General features: G+C 29.7%; 1 protein-coding gene across 1 annotated transcript in view; it reads left to right on the top strand.

The window, feature by feature from the left end:
• The window catches only part of LOC126771706 (uncharacterized), a 109,635-nt gene that overhangs the window by 21,517 nt on the left and 66,226 nt on the right, over positions 1-21,892 (top strand). Inside the window, exons 2-3 of the mRNA XM_050491727.1 lie at positions 15,279-15,594; positions 17,154-18,406. Of these exons, the coding sequence (XP_050347684.1) occupies positions 15,279-15,594; positions 17,154-18,406 (1,569 nt within the window). The remainder of the gene's footprint in view (positions 1-15,278; positions 15,595-17,153; positions 18,407-21,892) is intronic.

Below are 21,892 nucleotides of genomic sequence, written 5' to 3'. Positions count from 1 at the left end.
CTAATCGTACATTGGTTAATACTTTGCTAAATAGAACGTGACCTTGCCTCGAACTTTTTATGGATGAAGTATGACGACGTGGGAGGTTGCTTAAGCTATGAATTCGTTTCACTCGTGTCTAATTGATAGATGAATAATATTGATAAAACATTTAATATGGTCAGTATTTTGATAGTCTAAAAATTGATACTCCAAACTTTTTTTTAAAAAATCATTGAAATGAAAGGAATTACAAATATGTATTGGTTTTAGGGAGAAGGGTTTTTCCAGAGCTCCACTGTGGTAAGATTCTCTTGGTGAAAACACCTGTGACAGAATTACATTTGACACCTGCAGGTTTCCTTACGATATATACTTTATTTATGTAATTGTTTACATAGTCAGTTTTGCAATGAGTATCTTCTTTTAACAAGTTATTTAAAAATGATTAAGATAAGAAATTTAAAATCTAATGAAGAAAAACTTGAATTTGAGTGCAACGTAAATATGTAACTTTTGACTGAAATTAATGAACTAAAAGTTCACTTCTGTGACGTCAACTTGCTTGTCTACTACACGTCATTTATTTTATCTAATTAATTTTATGTTTGTTGAAACGAACATCATTTCAAGCAAAAGTCTTACTATCGTTTAAAACTATAAATTTGGTAGATCCCAAAAGTCTTGACGAATGTTACTCAACTTTTTCCACTCCATCCAAGGTGACATGCGCCTTGCATATTTATTAGCAATATAGTGTCATTAAACATTGTGAATACAAAGAAAGGAGTTATTCTTAAAGTGTAACATTATAGTAAATATCGTTTCATATTTATTTTACTGTAATTATTTGTTTCCAATAAATAAACGAATTACTTTTTTTATTTTATATGAAAGAAATATATATTTATATACATTGAGGATTTGAAAATAGATAGATTTTTTTAAATTTAATTTTAGCACTAAGCTCAGTAAAAAATACTTATGTTTATTATGATTTTGTAGGGTTTACTAGAAAATCGTCAGGATTTTACTGTTAACCAAGTTGAATACCTTTATATCTCACTATAAAATATGTATACATACATCTGTAAAGTCTATGTCTATAAAACATACTTATAATTCGCTGTAATCATTTTATTGGTAAAAAGGAAAAAAATGCTCTTAAATTTTATTTACCATTTCATAATTTTAATTCACATTATTATACCGACCCCACGTAGTGGGATAATGGCAGGAAAAAGAAGAATATTATAAATATAAATATTTTAATAAAATATGATGAAAATTTAAACCATTTGGACCAACGAGTAAATCAATTATGGATCCTGTTTTACCTAGAAACGGACGAAACGTTACGGTAAGGTAAAAACGGGATAGAGTGAGGACAACAGATATATTTTCGTGTTAGAAGTAATATAATGAATGAATGAAATATTATTGAAAAACAGTTTTTAAGTTGCTTGTGGACCATATGGTCCACAAGCAACTATATAGCTATATAGCTGAAGTGTATAATCATTGAATGAGATTTTTATTTTAACTTATCGTTTAAAAATAAAGTAAATTTAAATTTGGTCTTGTAAAAACTAAATTTTACATGGTACGCATTATAATATATTTGGTTGAGGCACAAGCCTAATAAATTGAATTGTTGTAATATAAACAAATTAATATGTAATCGAATTAAATAAAAAAAAACACATTAATATATGAAATTATACTTCAAAAATAATTGTTTTCTCATAATGAAAATAACATTTTAAATTATCACCAACAGTTAACGGCGTCATTTATTATTCTTCTTTAATTTATTTTTGTACAGTAAAACATTTCATGCAATTGCTTGAAATATTTAAAGTTATTTTTATTAATGGTAGGGTTCATCGCCATGACAATCATTCACAAGTATGTTATATAATTATAAGGCATACAACATATCTTTTTAGTGTATCTAAACGTAAATACCTTATGTCTATTTCTATGCCTATTACTAGTAGAAATGGATAGATTTTTTTATGAATTTAATTTAAGAAGGCAAACGAGCAAATTAGTTTTTGAATGGTTAAATACGTTCATCACGGATTCTAGGATGTAATGCATCTATTATATCTAGTGCTTTGAATTACATTAGCTCACTCATTCACCGTTTAATCTAGAACACGAATATACAAAGTATTAGGTTTCGTGGTATCTTCTCAGGTGGGACTGCACACAGTCCCACCAAGTAATTAGGTCGTCTATCTTAATACTATCAATCAGAAAATCTCTACAAACCATTACCTTGCGTGAAATACATACTGATTTGTTTTGTTAAATGGTTGTTACTAATATTTCATCATAATATGGAAAACAAGTCTATTACAATATGCTTCTGGTGCTATTCAAAATAAAATTCTGATTGTATTATTTATTCAGGTTTAAAATTAAAACATAACGTCAGGTATAACGAGTAATTATTATAAAACCGTGATTATGTACAGTATGCTATAAAGCAAACTGGCTCTATAATTTCAACTCGTCCTTGTATGAGCTGGTTAGATATTACATAGTTACTGGCACATAATAAAAAATGAAAAACTTTATTACAATAAAATCTTATGTAACAATAAGTTTTTTTATAAGAATTTCGTTACTTTGTTACAACGAAAATGCAGGTGTGTGGAATTTACAATCATCTAGACATACGGAGCTCTTTACAAGACTAGTTATAGATTGCGTTATTATGATAAACTAGGAATAATATTTAAAAAAAAACTTAATGTCATACATACAGATTTAATATTGGTTTATTTATTTAAGCTGAATATATTATAAACTAAGTATAAAATGTATAAAAAAAACATAACTAACGGAAATATTACCTATTAAGTTTTGGCGGTTATAAAAATGGCTGAATAAATAAATTATGAGGAATTTCGAGGCAATCCAATTTAATTATGCAAACAGACGTCTATAGTTTTAACATCGATTGAGTTAGTTCTATAATTATCGAGTCATTGGTCTGTTATCTTGGTTTATAAGGAATTTTATGCCTATAACAAAGCTCGTGTATCGCTACTTTTAGTGCAAAAGGTCGTATGTACAAACTAAGTTCCATAAATTTTAAAGTGCATTCAATGTTTGTTTTTGTATTTTTTTACTCATGAGTTTATTCATGTGGAAATCGTACTATAACTTATCAATGAAAGAGTAGAAGAAATATATGAATAAAAATATTGTATTAATTGAATATAAATAGATAAATTAATTGGAATCTGTTTTGTTTTTCTCTTGTAAAATACGCATTTTTATCATACGACCTTTTTGTATTAATAGTAACGATATGTGTTATATGTTATATTGTATTGTTATCTAGTCTCGCCTTTCGCAGAAACCAGTAAACAGGTTTGGACGGCCGTCTCGTGTAAAATAAATAAAACTAACTCTGAACTCGCGGTATTAGTTAACAATAATATACTTGATTTAGTTAGCGTTTTTATTAATATTATGTACTATTTTATAATTTATATAGGGAAAAATATTAAACATAATATAAGTCATTGAAACAGTTTATACAAATTATACAGAACTAGATATTAAATGCTTGGTATTGTATATGATACTATTAAACAAATTTTATTGTCAAAAAATAAATATTAATTATTTTGTATATTTTATTTATAAAATTTCAAATTGTATATATTTACTAAGAAACTCTTAAATTTCTAAATAAAATTTGCTCTTAACTAAAAGTCAAAAAACGCGTTTGCAAATGTAATTTGGTAAAAGAAAAAGATGATTATGTAATTTTTTAAGTGGCAACACAAATTAGGAATTATATACGTTAATATTATTTTTGTATAATAGCGAAAGTGAATGTTTTAACGATAATTATTTGTTACTCAGTCGCGTTGAAAAATTAGATGTCCCATATCGATAGTTACTACATTTCATCCCTGAATGCCAGAATGTACTTTTACTTATTAAATAATAAAATAAAACTTTTATACCGTAGTTATACTTTTATACCGTACGTTTTAATAAAACTTGCTAAAAGTAAAATATTTACAATTAGCTGTAATTACTTGATGGAGTAAGTAGTAACAGTAACTACCCACGTTCCGGCTCAATGAATCAGCCACTAGTCACTACTGGTTCTTATATCTTAGCACAGTAATGAGATTTTATAGCATCATAATAAAAATATCTTATAGGCCTGTTTAAAATACAATTATTTGTTTTATAAAGATATCTCAGACTGATGTTATTTACCTCAGGTAGGTTATGTATGTATATTAGGTAGTTAATTATTTTAAAAGTTAACGTTTATAATCTTATCATTATACCCTTGTTAATAAATAAAAATATATTTAAATAATAATTATTAACGTTTATTTAAATTAAAACTATAAACGCTTAACTATTGTTTAATTATTGTGTTAAATTTCATATAGTTTTAATTCATAACTATGGTTATCTACGACGGTAAAACTTGTATTCAATCTTAGTTTCTTTAAAACTCCGTTTTTGTTAGAAATATACCCGAATGAATATTAAACATTATATTTGTATTAGGATTTTAGTATTTATAATAAGACGAATGTACGTAGTTAGGTTCTATGCGAATGTCCTTAAAATATTAAACACAGTAATATTGAGGAATTAACAAATAATAATCAAGATAAATTTCGAAAGAATTTGTATTTATATTTTGTAGTCAAAGTAACTCCAAATCATTTGATGATTTTAACATTAAGGAGACCAGGTACATTGGTTCCGTCACACGGTTTGCAGGTACAAACAACATTCATTTCAATTTTAATTAAAAATCAAATTATCTTACAACAATGTGCCAAGTTTACAATTATTTAATCAAATGGAATTCGAAACTGAATTTGTATTGCGTCATTCACTTATCAAAAACTTGTTTTAAGTGTTCCTTAAAGTACCAAATGTCTTTTTTTAAGTATATTTAGAGACGTTTAGACATATATTAATAATATCTCTAAAGATATTATTATCTTTAATAAGCATTCTCGTATTTCGAAGGTGTTGTATTTAGTTAAAAAATAATTAAATCTAGTAATAATCATTTATCTGACCTTCGTGTTGCTGTTTAGGTGAATACATTATATTTTATTTTGTAGAATTAATATTTAATCATCGGTATTTGAAGTAATCGGGTTATTCGAATTAACTTACTGGCTAAAGTTTTGTGTCCAATATACAATAAATAAACGTTTCGGACCGTATTTTTCTTCAATCGAACTCATTATATCAATGATGCAAAAGACTATTACTACTTGATACTATCGTTTTCATTATTTTATGCACATTTATGTACTTATTATTTCTTGGTAGTGTTAATCATCATATTTTTAGTTTGTTGTAAAGAAGTTCAATACTAACTGTTTACATAAAGGGCCTTTGTGTATCATTTAGAAGTGGAATGAGAGCGAATCGCCATTACTAAAATTCGTGCAGTATGCCACACTATTAGAAAGTGAAGTTGACAAAGGTCGGAAACGATTTACCATCGTCTTGTGATTAACGACCCTTGACGGTTCCAAAGAGACGAATTCGGTAGTTTCGAAGTATTTCACTAAACAGTCATTTAAACAATCTATATTTATAGATGAGGAGGCGTTTTATAAATGAAAAACTAATGAACCATCTATAGGTGCATCAAATTGTTATACTTATATCAGAAGATGCAGCAAATTTCGGAAGTTTTGGTGATTAATATTATTATATAAGTAACTACGCTTCGCATTTTAATTACCGCTTTTTAAATTAGATTATTGACGTGAATTTCATGTTCTTGTATTATATGTATACAACTGATTTGTGAGAAAATAGCGCCGTCTATATACTTTTTTATTGTGATTTTAAACCAATACATATATATATATATATATATATTATACAATATAATTATTAATAAAATGCACACGTGTAATATGTATATATATATATATTATAATTGTACATATTACACGTGTGCATTTTATTAATAATTATATTGTATAAAATAACATAATAACAAAAAAGCAGCATAATTATTGATATCTTTATATCTGTTACGTTATCTACAATACTTACAGCGGAATATAAAATTACATTATTCTCTGGTTTCAGTGTTCATGAACTACATTTTTTGATTTTCCTCGTTTCCGCGAATCTGCTCGTTTTATTATTAAATAATGTATATATTTGTAACCTTTATAATAATATAAACTAAGAAACTTATTTTTCTGACCATTTGTGAAGATGAACGTTCGTAATATTAAAATAGGTTAGTGTCTTAAATTAAAAAAAAATATATAATAATATTTCGCAGAAAAATATTTCAAGAGAAAATATGTAAACAACATTCCGATATATACGGGCGCACGAAATTCGAGCGCTCGGTCATGTGTGTTCTTATATTGATAAAATATAATTATAACATCGCGGAGCAGAGGAAAGTGTGTCAGTCGGCCTGTCGTCGCTCGTTTAGGCGACCATACGTTTACTGCCACACAAGTGAAAGAGACTGTCACAAATTAATAAATGAAAGCAACATCCCATTTTGTAATGTCAGTGCAGGTAAATGGGAATAAATCACATCAACAGCTGAACTGTTTTGATGGACCAAGAACAAAAATAAATTATTTATTTGAATACGTAATAAAGGTCTGTTAACATAACTCGTTTTTTTATGTTTTTTTTTTTTTAATTTATTTATGTAATTAATCAATTGAATAATTTTAACATTCTAAGATAAATATTAACCTACTTTTTAAGTAGTTTTTTTTTATATAGAAAACAGCTGATTCGAATATCGTAAAAACTTTAACATATGTTATTATTTCTTATGCAATTTTGCGATTACGCGTCAGATGAAATTAGTTTAAAGACAATATGATCACTTGTATACCAGATATGTGAGTCAAGACAAAACGTTCACGAAGAGACATACATGTATAAAAATAAAGCATACAGAGAAGCACACACCTATGAAATACAATATCTAAATTAGGGTTTGCAAAAACATTTCTATTATTAACTTCAGAATAGGTAGTCAATAAAATTGATTAAAATCAGTAATTCTATCTTATGAGAAAAAAAAAATGTATAATTTAAAACAAGACATGTAACTCCAATTCACCTATTTAAGTATTTTTTAAATTTATTGAGCGTTATTCAACTTCCGACTAGAAAATGACAACAATAATTTTAATTTTAAATACATTCGATGCCCGTCATTATCTGCGTCGATCGTTTTTTCTCAGTAAAGGAATTTATTTACATTCGCGTACGTGAAAATCGGTCACTCACTCATTATCCCCTTTTTCGTTGCGTAATTAGCACGTGTCTTGATTCTAAATTGGCAACATTACAATCATGATAGTACACATTTGGTACAACCGGTATTGTTAGTCTTGCCAATATCTATGGGCAGCGGTGACCATTTCACATCAGAAGGTTCATTTGTTCATCAACTTTCTTCCACAAAGAAAGAGTGTTATTGACATTTACTTCAACTAATTTTATTATTGCAATAGGCGTTATGAAATATAATTAATGTTAAGTAAATCAACAATTCTTGTTTCTTAGAATTCATCTCTTCTTCCCGACCGCGGTAGACGATAACAGAATTTTGATGCTATTCACTCTGAAATGATTCTTAGAATTTATGATTAACTAGTTCCCATAATATTAATAACACCGTATGTAGTTTTATTATTTGAATTACTTAATTATATTTTAAGAAAAACTCGTCACCTCTTCATACTCTTAAAAATTAAACCAATCAAACAAACTAATAAGAAAACAGTAATTTACGAATTAATCTCTAAATGCGATGCACTTCTACTTATTTATACATAGTAAAAATATTGTAGATATATATGCTTATTTTATAATAAATACTATTGAGTTTAATATATTATTTCGTGAATTATTATTTTTAAATTATTCAATTAAAAGACAAAGCCTTGATTAAACATTATAGTGATTTTCAAAGAATTTCGAATGAGCACGAAATTGCTTGAAAACAACACGTCACCACAGATGATTAGGAGAATGCGAGCAAACAAAATAAATGGTCCTTTATAGTAAGGCAACAATTAAAAACAAACTACAAAATATAATATTACAACATAATATATAGATTGCTAAGTATATAATTTATATATATATATATAAGCTTAGCAATGGACTTTTACTTAGTCTACTTATTTATTTTGATTTAAATTTATTTGATAATTTGTAGCTATACATACGTAATATCACAAAAACGTATTAATATATCACATATACGTATAACTTAACCTTGAATGTGAAAAGTAAGACCTTATTTCCTCTTTTCTATTGCGGGAAAATTGACGTTATAATTATGTAAAATATTTACAGTAACATTTTCGTACATAATTGGGCATTTTATTGACACATATCGCAAGTGAGTTTTATAGAAATAAGATTATAGCTATCAATAAAAGCGAATAGTGTTTTTTACTTACAAGTTACACCCATAGTTGAGTTAGTTAAAGTTGTTCGACATGACATTTACTAATATGGTATGCGTAATGGTTATGCGAGCTTGTGAAGAGCTTCCGCAGTTGAAAGGCTTAGCGCTGAATTGCATTAAGTGCAAAAACCTTTCTGTAACCTGCTATCTGTATAAATAACTGAAGTTGCAAAAAGTTTTTTTTTTTTTTTGAATAATAAATCGTATCGTTATTTAACCGTTTCCAAATACCGGCAACATCCTTTGTGATGGTAAATGTCAACTTTTTTAATTATTGTTTCTTTTGTTATAAGGCTTTAAAGCAATTTTGCTTAACAAAAACAACATACGTATATGTATAATTTACACACAATAATACGATATATAATGGCAACAAATAACTAAATTAGTATAAAATATTATATAACAGATATAAGCCGAGATGGCCCAGTGGTTAGAACGCGTGAATCTTATCCGATGATCGTGGGTTCAAACCCGGGTAAGCACCACTGTATTTTCATGTGCTTAATTTGTGATTATAATTCATCTCGTGCTTAACGGTGAAGGAAAACATCGTGAGGAAACCTGCATGTGCCTAATTTCATTGAAATTCTGCCACATGTGTATTCTACCAAACCGCATTGGAGCAGCGTGGTGGAATAAGCTGCACAACCTTCTCCTCAAAAGGGAGAGGAGGCCTTAGCCCAGCAGTGGGACATTAACAGGCTGTTACTGTATATAACAGATACACATATCTATATAATATTATCCCTATAACACAAATCTTACAATTTTCTTATTACGTTATATTTCATTTATTTAATTACCGAACGATATCGTATGGGTACAATGAACGGCTTTAAAACTAGATTTATTCTTTATAATTTATTTTACCATAGACTGTTTGTTAAACATTATAGTTAATTTGAGTATTTTATAGCTACTCATAACTATAGTACCCGGCTTTGCTCAAGCAGGAATACCTTAGTAGACTTAATGTAGTGTCGTGCAGTTTCCTTTAGAGCAATTGGTGAAGAATAAATCCGTTGTACATCATTGTCACATCACTTTCTCGATTTACATAACGCACGCTATGAAAGCAGGCGACGCGAATTTTTACGTCTATAGCTACATCGAGAAACAAACTATCTATTGCGGAAAACAAAACCCCCACAGTAGGTTTTGAGTTTTTCGCGTAAATTTATAGAGACAAACTAGGCAAACTGTTATTTGTGTATCTACCATGACAAAAGAATAAATTAATGTTTTTATCAATGTGGACCTTTCATACGTTATTTATAAATATTTATTATCTTTTCAGCCGATGTGTTTTTGCAAGTTTCTATAAGTGGGATCAGTACCGACGATACCGCCCTTTGTATTATTTTTATTTATTATATTACGCTTATTATTTGCGTTACGTGCGATAAAGATATTTATTATTTTTATAAAGTCTTTGTAAGATTTTGGATGAAAACTATTATCTTAGATGTTTCGGCATCCAAGGAAATCCGTAGGTGTTGCAAAATGTATCTAAAGTACAGTTTTGGATTTAGAGGTCGTCAGCTTTTGTATTAACTTTTTTGGTATTTAACGACTATACTAAACAGATCAATATGGTAAATGTAATATTTTACAAAAGTCTTATGTGCCTTGGGCTTATTTAATATTTTTATTTATAATCTAAAGAATAGAATAAGTGTTCGCAATCGCGAAAGAGCAAATTTATGTCATCTAACTTAGAGAAAAAAATATTCAGGGACAGTAATGACTATGTCAAGTAACTAAATTTGGTTAATTATTCGTTTTTTTCTTAGTAAATTTGATGGGTTTGTGGAAAAATAAAAAAATCTCATTGCGTCTATAGACTAATTATTTTTGTATAGGTATTACATAATAATTACAAAACAGTATACAAATAACAATATGAAATTACAAAAATAAAAAAGTTAAACTTGATATTAGTTTTCAATTAATAATAACTAGTAAACTATCGCGTGTTTAATAATCAATATAATTTTAATATAATAAATTATTTAAAAGAAAAACACAAATCAATTAAGTCCCCACATTTTATCTCGAAAATACGAACAGAAGTAAACTTAGACTAAAAATTATAAGCTAACTAAGCTATTTTAAGAGTTTATATGAATCAACAACGATGAATGTTGTCGAAAATTAAAATTTGTCTCTTTTTTGGTTGTTTGTTTTCGATCTATGTTTTAAATTATAAAACTTTTAAAAAACAGCGGCGTTTAATATATTTCGTAATAATAATTGTAGATGTACTTATGGAAACCAGAGTTATGAGTGAAAATAAACATATCGATCGTTTTCTAAATCCAATTAGGGCTAAACACTTTCATGACACTTGTTCTAGAACATGATTCTTGTCTACTGTGCGAATGATACTGACAAATTTAATGTTAATACTGACCTATATATAAATATAAAGACATAAAATAATTAATATATATATAATAATTAGACTGGAAGTATACATATATTATTATGTACTTAAGTTTGTAATAAGTATATTATAAAAAAGTACCTCACTTTTCATTACAAGCGAATGAGAACATTAGCTGTATAAGTCGAGGCTTCTTTTCAGAATAATATAAAATCTGTTAGAAATCTAATGTATCACCGTTACTATGACTTAATTGTTGTAATCTTCTTTTGAAATAATATTTATATTTAATCAAATAAATGTACAGCGCCATCTACATCTAAGAATGAATATCACGTTGAAGCGCAACAAAGTTAACTTGTACACAAATAATGTACAAAAATTGCGTGAGATGGCGTTGTTGAATATCTTATTTGTTCAACATTTCAATACTAGATGGCATTTCTTTTGATAACGGTGTTTAAAATAATTTAAATGAAGAAAACATTGCATATTTGTGAATTGTAAACAGAAAAGAGTTTGTTAGAAAAAAGAGTTTGTTAAAAGTGTGTCTTTCTTACTTTTAATTACTCTATTCATGTGTTCATGATATCAGGGTTATATATTTCTTAAAAGTTTTCTTTTGTGCGAAACTGTTAATTAGTGTTTTTTTATATCCTGTGCGTTCAATTACCTCAAAATACCAACAGCACGACTGTTCGTTACCGATACAAAAAAAAAAAATTCTTACTCGATATACTAGATACTTTACTAGAGCGCAACCTTGAGGTACCGAGCGTACCTTTAAGTTAACATAGTACCTATACATATATTTAGTTTTGTAAATACTATACAAAACAACCATACATTTTCAGTTTTATTCTTATCCCTTTAGCTGTTAATGTATGTATGTGTATACAGTTACAGCTGTACAAAATATATGTATTATATCACCTATCACTTTTTTTGGAAAATTAATTTTAATTTAACTAGAGAGCAACAATACATTTATTTTTTTTATTTTTTCATTAGATTATATTTTTGTGACTCAACAGTATCTTGTTAATATATTTAATATGAAATCCAATTAATCTCAAATCAAATTACAAGTACTCAATTTAGTATGTATTTATTCCGTTTTCGCAGTGTCATTTTTTTTCGGACCCACTATCAAGATTGTTCTAGAATTTTTTTGGGTTAGTTTAAGCTAATGTGTGAACTGTACTAAATTCATCAGTTTTATTTTATTATCAAGTTTTTAGGTAAATGTCGAAGTTTCGTTTACTTGGAAGATATTTTATTATGTTGCTTCTCAGAGTGCTTAGGAGTAATTAGGACTTATTACTACTATATTAATAATATACTTATATTAGACTTTATTTAAAGCGATTTACTCTAAGGACCTGCTTACTTATACTACGTTCATAATAAATGAAATATTGTAAGTCTATATAATTTTCTAAATAAATGTCATCAGTGAAAATAAATATGAATAGCATTTTCATCGTTGACTGCCTATTTGTTTCTTAAAAACAAATTTTAATTCTCTGGTTAGAAACTAAACTGATCGAAACTAGGCGTAGAGTCGTAAGAATTTATATTGCTTAAATACTCGGAAGATATTCGGAAACGTGAGTAGATTTATTTTGTCTGTAATTGATTTTTTTTATTGCATATTAATAATTATTATTGTAAGGTGTTAGCTATACCTTCGAAATTGTTTTCAATCAAATCATAATTGTTTCTATGTGCCTTGGTTGAATTTGACCCAAACCGTACTTTTTTATTTCAGCTACCATCAAAAACTTAATACGCATTTTTATCACAAGCAAAAATATACTTTAATATTGAGAAGCGTTAGTTGTTGTTTATTATTTTATCATAACCAAAGTGTTCATCAACCGGAAAAGTTGTAGAAGGATAATTTAACGCCGGTTTAACTTGTAAAACAAAACAAAATGATCTTCCTTCGCGTTCCTTAATATCAAAACGCGTTGGCCGTGTAAAACTGACTGCTTCTTGTTGGACGCAGCTCGTTTCAGTTTTTTTACCTCGTGGAAGATATATCAACGCATTATCCTGTAGGTTCGTTTTGGGCGCGGCGGCAGATGTGTGCGCGGGGAGGAGCGCGTGCGCATAACTCGGGCGTGACGTCACGAGGGACGGTAAAAACTCCATGAACCCGGACAGTCAAGGCCTTCGAGACTTGCATTTACATGTTTCTATATACAAACGTGTTATACGATTTCTTCGCATTTATTAGCTGTATCGGAGAACAACGTTGCATGCCGAGAGGTTTATCTTTTGTTGTTATTTTTTTTTTGTTTAAGGATATAAAGGATTTGCAATAAAATATACTAACTTATTATTAAGGTGGGATAGTGCTGTTTTCAAAGTCATACTTATAATAATATTTTCAATGTTTGATCTTAGATTAAAAGAACTTTGACTACTATGTATTAAAAAACTACATCTGCAAATGAACTGAGATGGGATAAGTTTGTATAGGAAAAACAGTCTTAATCAATAATGTTGTACTTTTTTAATTTGAAGTGTTTGACATCGAGTACTGCACCTTTGAAATTGGTTTATTCTAAGTTATTTCTAATTATAAATTGTACGAAACATATAAAATATGAAAAAAAAAATCAATAAAGCATTCAACATTCTAAGAAACGTTATTACATAAAAGATGTCGCGCTTGGCGGATAAATATCGTAAGGAAACCTGCATATGTGGGATGAAATTCTGCTACATTTGTATCCCACCAATGCGACACGCGGTAATAAGCTAAGCATGACCCAAACATTCTCCTCAAGAGGAGAGGAGCACTTTTCCATTCTTTTGACGTTCACGACTGTTTACACTATTTACACTCACTATTTACTCTCATTCACGTTATTAATTTATATATTTGTAAAGTTTGTATTAAATAAACTAAAGGAAACTTAAGTGATATCAGTTGTCTTAAGTTATTTATCGCTATATTTTCGTCTTAACAAAATCAAGTTTTGAAGGAAATATATGTTATATGTTATGATGATAATATTTATTTCTTCATTTACACCAATGATTATTTCCATATAAACTCAGAGTTAGATTCACATTTAGCTTTACGCAAATAATGGCAAATAAATTATCAACAATTTGACATGATACTGAAATCTACAATTATAATTAAATAAAATAGAAGTGTTTGTTTGTCATTTAAATTTAATTGTTTTTTTATTTAGTTGTTTTTAAGTTAATATTGCTATTTCCCAAAATCAAAATAACTATTGTTTTTATTTTTGTGCGTCTGTATGTCTGGAGTAATTTTCAAAACGGGTAAAAATTACAAACGCAAATAATAGTTACAGTAAATATAATTATTATTGGAAATATTCCGTGCTACTGTTTAGTATTTATTACATCATAATCGGTTGAGCCTATCAAAAGCTGTATTCTCAACTTAAAGTGCACGTACCTTTATGTTTACCACTATATCAGCCATTATAAAGTAAATAACTATGATTTCGTGGTTTATTGAGATTCATAGATAGAATACAAATTATTGTTTCGTTTTAAATATTGTTATATTATTCTTGCATTTTATAATACACATTAAACAGGAGTAAAAGCGCGGGGAAGAGCTATAAAAGACTATAATATCAGTATAGAAATTCTATAAGAACACAATCGAAAGTCACCAGAGAACATGATCAGGTAAAACGAATAGTAAAAAGTAATATGCGAATGTTATAATTATAACATTTAAAGAATATAAAAATAGCGTAGGTACGTATTCCACATTTCGCGAGTGAAATACGAACATTATTCATAAAGAATATCACTGTTGTTTGAATTAACTAATTATTCAATCGTTAAATTGAAATAACTTTATCAATATCAATTTTAATATATCTCAAAGTATATGGATATTATTTAACGGTTTTTATTTCGGAGAAAAAATTAAAGATACCTCAAGTGGCCGTTTGTTTTTTGTGTCGCTGCTGATGTCCGTAGCAGATTAGTTTCGAGAAATCTTGAAGAGAATAACGTCACTGTACCGTAGATAAATTTCGTCTAGTCGCATAATAAAGCATATTATATAAAGCTAATAAAATTTTAATGCTTGCATGTTTTGTTTGCGTACCTAAATGGCGTTATAAGTCATTATGGAAATAAATTTCAACTTAAGGTATCAGATTATGGAATTTCTTAGTGCAATATAATTTAATAAACTTAGGGGGATTATTTCTTAAAATCGGACATTTAAAATTTTCTTAAATAAAGCTAGAGAAACTATATATTACAACTTAAGTCGGGTTATATTTTAAAGTGATGAAACCAAACAAGTTGTATTGCATGATACATATTATTATGATATTAATTGACTGTCAAATCTCTGTTTTTTATCTGTGTTTTAATATTATTAACATAACCCTCTTGTTTCAGGTGACGGTATGGGGGGGCAGTACTATTGCAGAAGTTGTTTGCGAAACATTACACGAAGTAGGCGTAGCTTTGGCTGGAACGCCTACTGGACCCTTGTCAGCACCATTGGCTTTACCATTGTCCGAACCATTGCCACCACCCACAATGGCTACAGCTCCACCCACAGCTTTACTGTTTCTTGGAGGATCGAAAGCGCCAGTTGACCCACGGGCTTCAGCAATGTCCTTAGAAGGAGAAGTACTGGTAGTCGAACATGAACCTCCACAGTGGGACGGAAAGGATCTCGAAGTTTTCCTTGCTTGGGAGAAAATTTATGGTAAGCTATAATTGTTTATTTATACCGCTTTCTAGAGCTAGCATTTGCTTTATATTGGACGCAACTTATAAACTAAACTAACATGTCAGGACTTAAATACTTATTTATTTTTATTTTATTTTGACACTTTATTGCACCCAAACTTAAAACTAAAAATTACAATTTTTAAACAAAAAAAAACTTGCTATTTAAAAATACTTTTTATTTTAAAATACTTGCTATTTTTTAACTCGTATATTTATTTAAACATCGGTATTTGGATAAGCCATGTCGTAAGATGACAGTAATTAAGCCAGTTAAATCAGATTTGATGAAACTCTATAGAATTTCCTGAAACTATGATAGACCTATATACAGTGGATTTGCCCCCTTTAAATTTAAAGAAAATGCCTGAAAATGTCGCACTGTTGGGCTAAGGCCTCTTTTCCATTTTGAGAAAAGCCGGCAACGCTTCTGTAAGCCCTTCCGTGTAGCGGGTGTCCATGGGTGGTTACCACCACTTTCCATCAGGTGAGCTTCCTGCCCCCTGGTGAGGTTTTCCCCCCTCTAATATTAAAAAGAGAAGGTTTGGAGGTTACTCACACTCGTGGAAAGTTTTCATCCGACACAGGCAGGATTCCTCACGGTGATTTCCTTCACCGCTGAGTACGAGATGAATTATAAACACAAATTAAGCACATGAATCATATCATATCAGTGGTGTTGCCTGGGTCCGCAACCATCGGTAAAGATTCACATATTCTATTGGCACTAGTACTAACTTCTTTCTTCGTGTATTTATTTAATGAGTAAATAAATAAAATTTGTTAGCAAATAATTATTGACAATACGGTATGGGAAAACATTTTTTTATTTCTAAAAAAACATTTATTATTGTCATGATATAATACACTCAATCAATATATAGATTTATAAGAAATAATAATAAAGAAAGTATTATTTTAGGAGTATACATATTGAGATTGTATATCATATTGAGTATTCCACTGGCAACTGAGCGATGTTTGTAGAAAGCTGTTTGGCAATAATGAAACGCGCGTCCCATTGTCCGGTAATCTTTCGCAGAAACGACTTGTATGCAAAACTAATACAGCTACCGTGACAGTCATATTGATTAAGGCTGGTTGCTCAGCTATGTCGCTCCTGTAGTACTATGGTGGTTTTATAAAGATTTACTATTCGTGAACTTGATCCATGAATCAATTTAAATTTACTGACTATAATGATTTTATTTGAATATCGTTAAGTTTTAAATTTAAATATAATAAGGATTTGGTACATTTCCATGAAAATTGGCATTATTCGCTCTCTGAATGATTACTCCTATTTTTATATTTTTAAGTTAAATAAGCTGTAGGAACTAACCAAGGCTTATTTTGGCTATTCTACCGAGGCGTGATGTTATATAGGTTTTCTCAATGAATGGGCTCTCTAAACTCAATCTAAACGCAAACTACTTTCAAACACTATTTTCAAATATGATTTGTTGATTCCACGTTTAGTGCGTCCAATTAAAGAAAGTAAAAACATATTTAACATGTCGCATCTCATTTTTGCAGCATCGACGCTATTTTCTGCGCTTGAACTCTATGGAAAACCACTACTACGAGCTGCCGTCATTACCAAAGAAGAATACCATTTACTATTTTACTACCTTGAATCTGTATCTGAAGCAAGCGATGCCCTTACGCAAAGAATGAGGAAATATATTGATTCTGGTTTACTTAAAAATAAGGAGGAATCGGACAACGAAGAACAGACGTTAGAAATAAATAACCCAGATAATAATCAATCTAAAAGTATATTAAATGAACTTCTTCAAGAAGGAATACTATCACAACAAGACATCGACTTGTCTTGTGTAAATACTTCTGAGTGTAATGAAGACAGTGGAAGTCACAAATTAGAAGATGACAATCGATCTAGTACTTCTTCGATTTGTTCTTCACGTAAAGTAATCGTTGACATTCCACTCGATAGTAATTGTGACTCTACCGTCGATAATTCTACAGCAGAAAGCAATGACAACATAACAACGGTTACAATAAGAAGTGGTGGCCAATGTTGTGCTGATCACAGAATATCTGCTGATATAACAGAAAATGTTTGGTCTAATGTTAGGTGGGATTTCCTTAATCCTACAGATTTTGGATACGATCAAGTACCGAATGTAAAACGAAGTCGATCTGAATCTGCCTTAACACCAGTAGTCAGCAGACGTAACGAAGAGATTTATGAAACTTTACGCGATGATGAGGGCGAATCTTGTGGAAGTATGACACCATATGAATCAATAGAAGATCTATACGATTGCATAAAGAATACAGTGTATAATAATATGGCGGCTGAAGAGTCTTCTCCTTCAACAGAATGCCATTCAGAACCGCAATATCCGGATTTTTACGAAAAGTCAAATGCTACTCGACAAAGTTCTGCAAGTAGTGAGAAAAGTGGAACCTCATCTGCGTTTCCATTTTCGAAGTGTGGTTCAAGTAATTCTACGGGTGCGTATACTTCTTGCGAATCCACAAGTGGAGTTAGTTCATTTATTCCGAAAAATATACCAGATTTACTAAAATGCCGCGAACTACCACCTCCGCCAGCAGAAAATGAATTGAATGAAAGCAATATTTTGCTGAGACAACTTTTTCTGGGTGAACTCTTGGATGCTTATGGAGAATATTTATCCACATATCCATATGCAAGAGCGCTGTTGCGGCGAAAAATGCGTCGTGATGAACACTTCGCAGCATTGACTGACATAAGGCGAGGTGCTGCAAAATATAGTATTGGTGATTATCTGGAGCTACCGGTAAGTCATATAATTTTGTATTAAGTAGAATTATAAATGTAAGATATGTATATTATGTAATAGACAATGTAGAAACCTTTTTTGTTTCGTATGCAATATACGTAAAAATCTACAACAAAGTGCTTTGAAGCGTATCTGATTAGATTTCGTCACAGGAAAAGTCGAAGCATTCATAAAGTGTAATGAGATGTAATCGTTTCTTTCACGCCTTTGACTTTAAGGCAAGCGTCCATATCGATGATGGAATGAAAAGTTTGTATAAAATGTGGTCATTATGTTTAATCGAGAACAATACATTATACGAAGAGCATTGCTTGGCGGATTGATACAGTGTGGGTTTGATGGCGGCCGCGCGACAATGATACGCGCGCCATGCGCACGCGCCGCTATTCAATGCTAATGGGCCGGAAGAGTGCCCATGTAACTCTCTCTCAGTGATTACAGGCATTGTTTTCCCACCGCTTCACCACCGTTTCAGGTTTCTTTGATATTGATGTCGCCATATTTTTCGTTTAGGCCGAAATATTCACATTATAATAGTAAAAAAAAATCCAAATAATGCTACTACATAATAGAGAGGTTCGTTATGCGAACTGCATATGAACACCAGATTAGTTTTTCAATGTATTCAATTTAGCGTTGATCATTTTGTTAAAAGAAAAACTAATAACATAATTTTATACAGAGTTGAATTATTGTCTCTAGGGTCGTTCAATATGAGCGCTATTATCGTCATTAACATTATGCAGCACATACTGTAGGTGTAGGTATCTCTTCATTACCATTCTTTTCGGTGTCGGCGGTTTTGTGCCTAGGTAACATCCGCGACTTTGACGATATGCGCGACCTATCTTGCTGCTGGAAGAGCAGAAGAAGAAGAAAAGTATCGCGTAAAAAGAAAAGTAACTTTAAGTAATTGAGTTTTTGTTTAAAATAAGTGAATATACTATTTATATATGATCTTAATAAAGAACCGGTAACATATATATTTTGATTTTGCATTGTTGTGAATATTGACTTATAATCACAATCTTTATAATAACCGGATTACGCTGGCAAGTAGAAATTAAATGTGATCATGTGATCGAATGAAATGTAGTACCTATCAAATATTTACACATTTCATGCTAGGTGCGCTAATTGTAGTATGATTTTCATCATATTAACGAATTGTTATATAAGATTACATAGTATTATGAGAAGTAGTAACCAAAATGGTACAGTATTCATTTAAAAGTTCCGCTGCAACCTGTGCTCATTTTATAAGGCTATTCGTGATTCAGATTGTATCAACGGCACTCGAATATTTAACGATATGTTGAGGTTAGGGTTGATGACACTTTAAAGAAACTGTTATATAATTTATCATACTACTGCTTACCTCTTTTTTGTTGGTTTTATAACCCATAATGAATGTAGCAAAACATAGGGACACAATATAATCTCTACAATAAGTACTTTGTTATTTAATACAAAAATAATAACAGATTACATTTAATATTACTCAAGAAAATGCAAAACATTAATTAGCGACGAAATGCTTAACGAAAATACTGTTCAAATAATGACCGCATTGCATGACTATTAGCATTTGCCCGTTTAATTCGATTAGCCGAAAATGATTCAGTTATTTTGTCGCTAGTGGAAGTTATCTTATCATAACAAAACAGGGTTTAATCTTTTACATTTTTTCCCATAACTTTACATAATAATTGATATATCATAACTGATGATGATGTCTTCCTGACTGATTTCGGCTACCGCATCCATTTTCAGTAAAGACTATTCTAATGCGCAGAACAAATTATAGTGCAACAATGCATAACGTAAGTCAAAGTGATTTTAAGTGCTTCTCAATGCACCGAGGGAATATTGCAAATTTCCATGGAGCTAATGCTACTGAGTATGTCCTGACCGAAAAACCCAATAGCATTATTGGTCCAACCAGGGGTTTATTTGTCGGACGCCGGGCTTAGCAGTGACAAGACCAACGACATACCAAGTCATAAGAAAAGTTAGGCGTATAGCATCCATAAAAAAATTAACGCCTTATACTAGAGAACAACGGATAAAAACAACTTTATATAATTATAATTTTTGTATGACAACCAGACCGACGCGACGGCGGCAGTCCTTTTACGGTCCCATAGCTACAAGTTACTTCAATTTTTTTTTTGCGGCTTTAATTATTCGGTTAATTTAATTAAGGATGATGGCCAATGTCTTCGACTCCGACGGCCTTTGTCACTAAAGTGTTTCTCTTGACTAATCAATTTCTTTCAATGTAATTATAGATACCTACCTTATTAATGGAAGTTTTAGGAGTTTTAAATTGTTTTTTTTTTTTAATTAGATATTCCATTCATTTTTAATTTTTAAAAGATAGTCTGCACAATATTTAGATAAAAATAATACTTTAAGAAATGTACAAAAGAGGATTGTTTTATTTAATTTTCGTTTCTTTTTAAAGAGGTAAAGTGACTATGTTAATATACTACTTGTTAATATAGTCAAAGAATTTAAAAATATTTATAACAAACGTTCATAAAATACATTTTTTAGTTCATTATGTTACAGTTTTTATTTTTTATGACCACACTGACTCATTTGTGTGACGTAATCGCAAAACAAGTGCTTGGCTGCCCGGCACGCCTACATTATTGTGCTGTATCGCCCACACGTTATTGTCATCAGATCAGAGGTAATTACTTAAAATGCCAAATCACTAAATTTGATTGTGAAGGTTACTCCCAAGATCCATATTGCTAAACCCCCATTGTAATACAATCGTAAGTACTAATTAGTTTTTTGTAATGATCGATTATTGAGAATACGATGAAGGATGAGAGGGATCGTTGTAAAATATTTTAACTAATAAATAATTCTTGAAATAAGTCGATGAACTTTTAAATCTAGCATAAATGCTTATTGCAATGGTTCGGAAAGCATATTTGCTAAAACATAAGGCTAATTATTTTTATGTACCGGTAAAAATTTAATAAAAATAAATGGGTTTAAATATGTTAGTTTAGATTTATTTTTATACATTGCTCATAATTAACGTATTTCGGTATCAATATTATGTTATCTTGTCCTCATAATATTTCGATACAATTCTATTGTATATACGTTCTATTGTAATCTAATTAAACATTGAATTGTTCGTATTTCATTGTGATACTGAGATTATAGAATGAGCGAGGAGATGTTATGTTTTATGAACTTAAATGAATAAACTAAAATAATAAACTTATATAAAATATCAGTACCCTTATATTTTATACATTATATAAAAGCTAAGAAAAAGTAATTATTTTAACTTTACAGTTACGCAAATATAGTTTAATGGTTAAAGAACGACAAAACAAATATTTTTTTTATAAAAAAAAAGATATGTCGACAAGTCTGTTGTAACATAATCGTAAATATTTTTTATGATTGCGATGAACGATTATCATAATTAAAATTGCATTTATATTTTGTATA

Source organism: Nymphalis io, chromosome 11 (genome assembly GCF_905147045.1).
Source record: "Nymphalis io chromosome 11, ilAglIoxx1.1, whole genome shotgun sequence".
NCBI classification, from domain to species: Eukaryota; Metazoa; Arthropoda; class Insecta; order Lepidoptera; family Nymphalidae; genus Nymphalis; species Nymphalis io.
The sequence above is the reverse complement of the archived record's forward strand: the minus strand, read 5'-3'. Positions and strand labels throughout refer to the sequence as shown.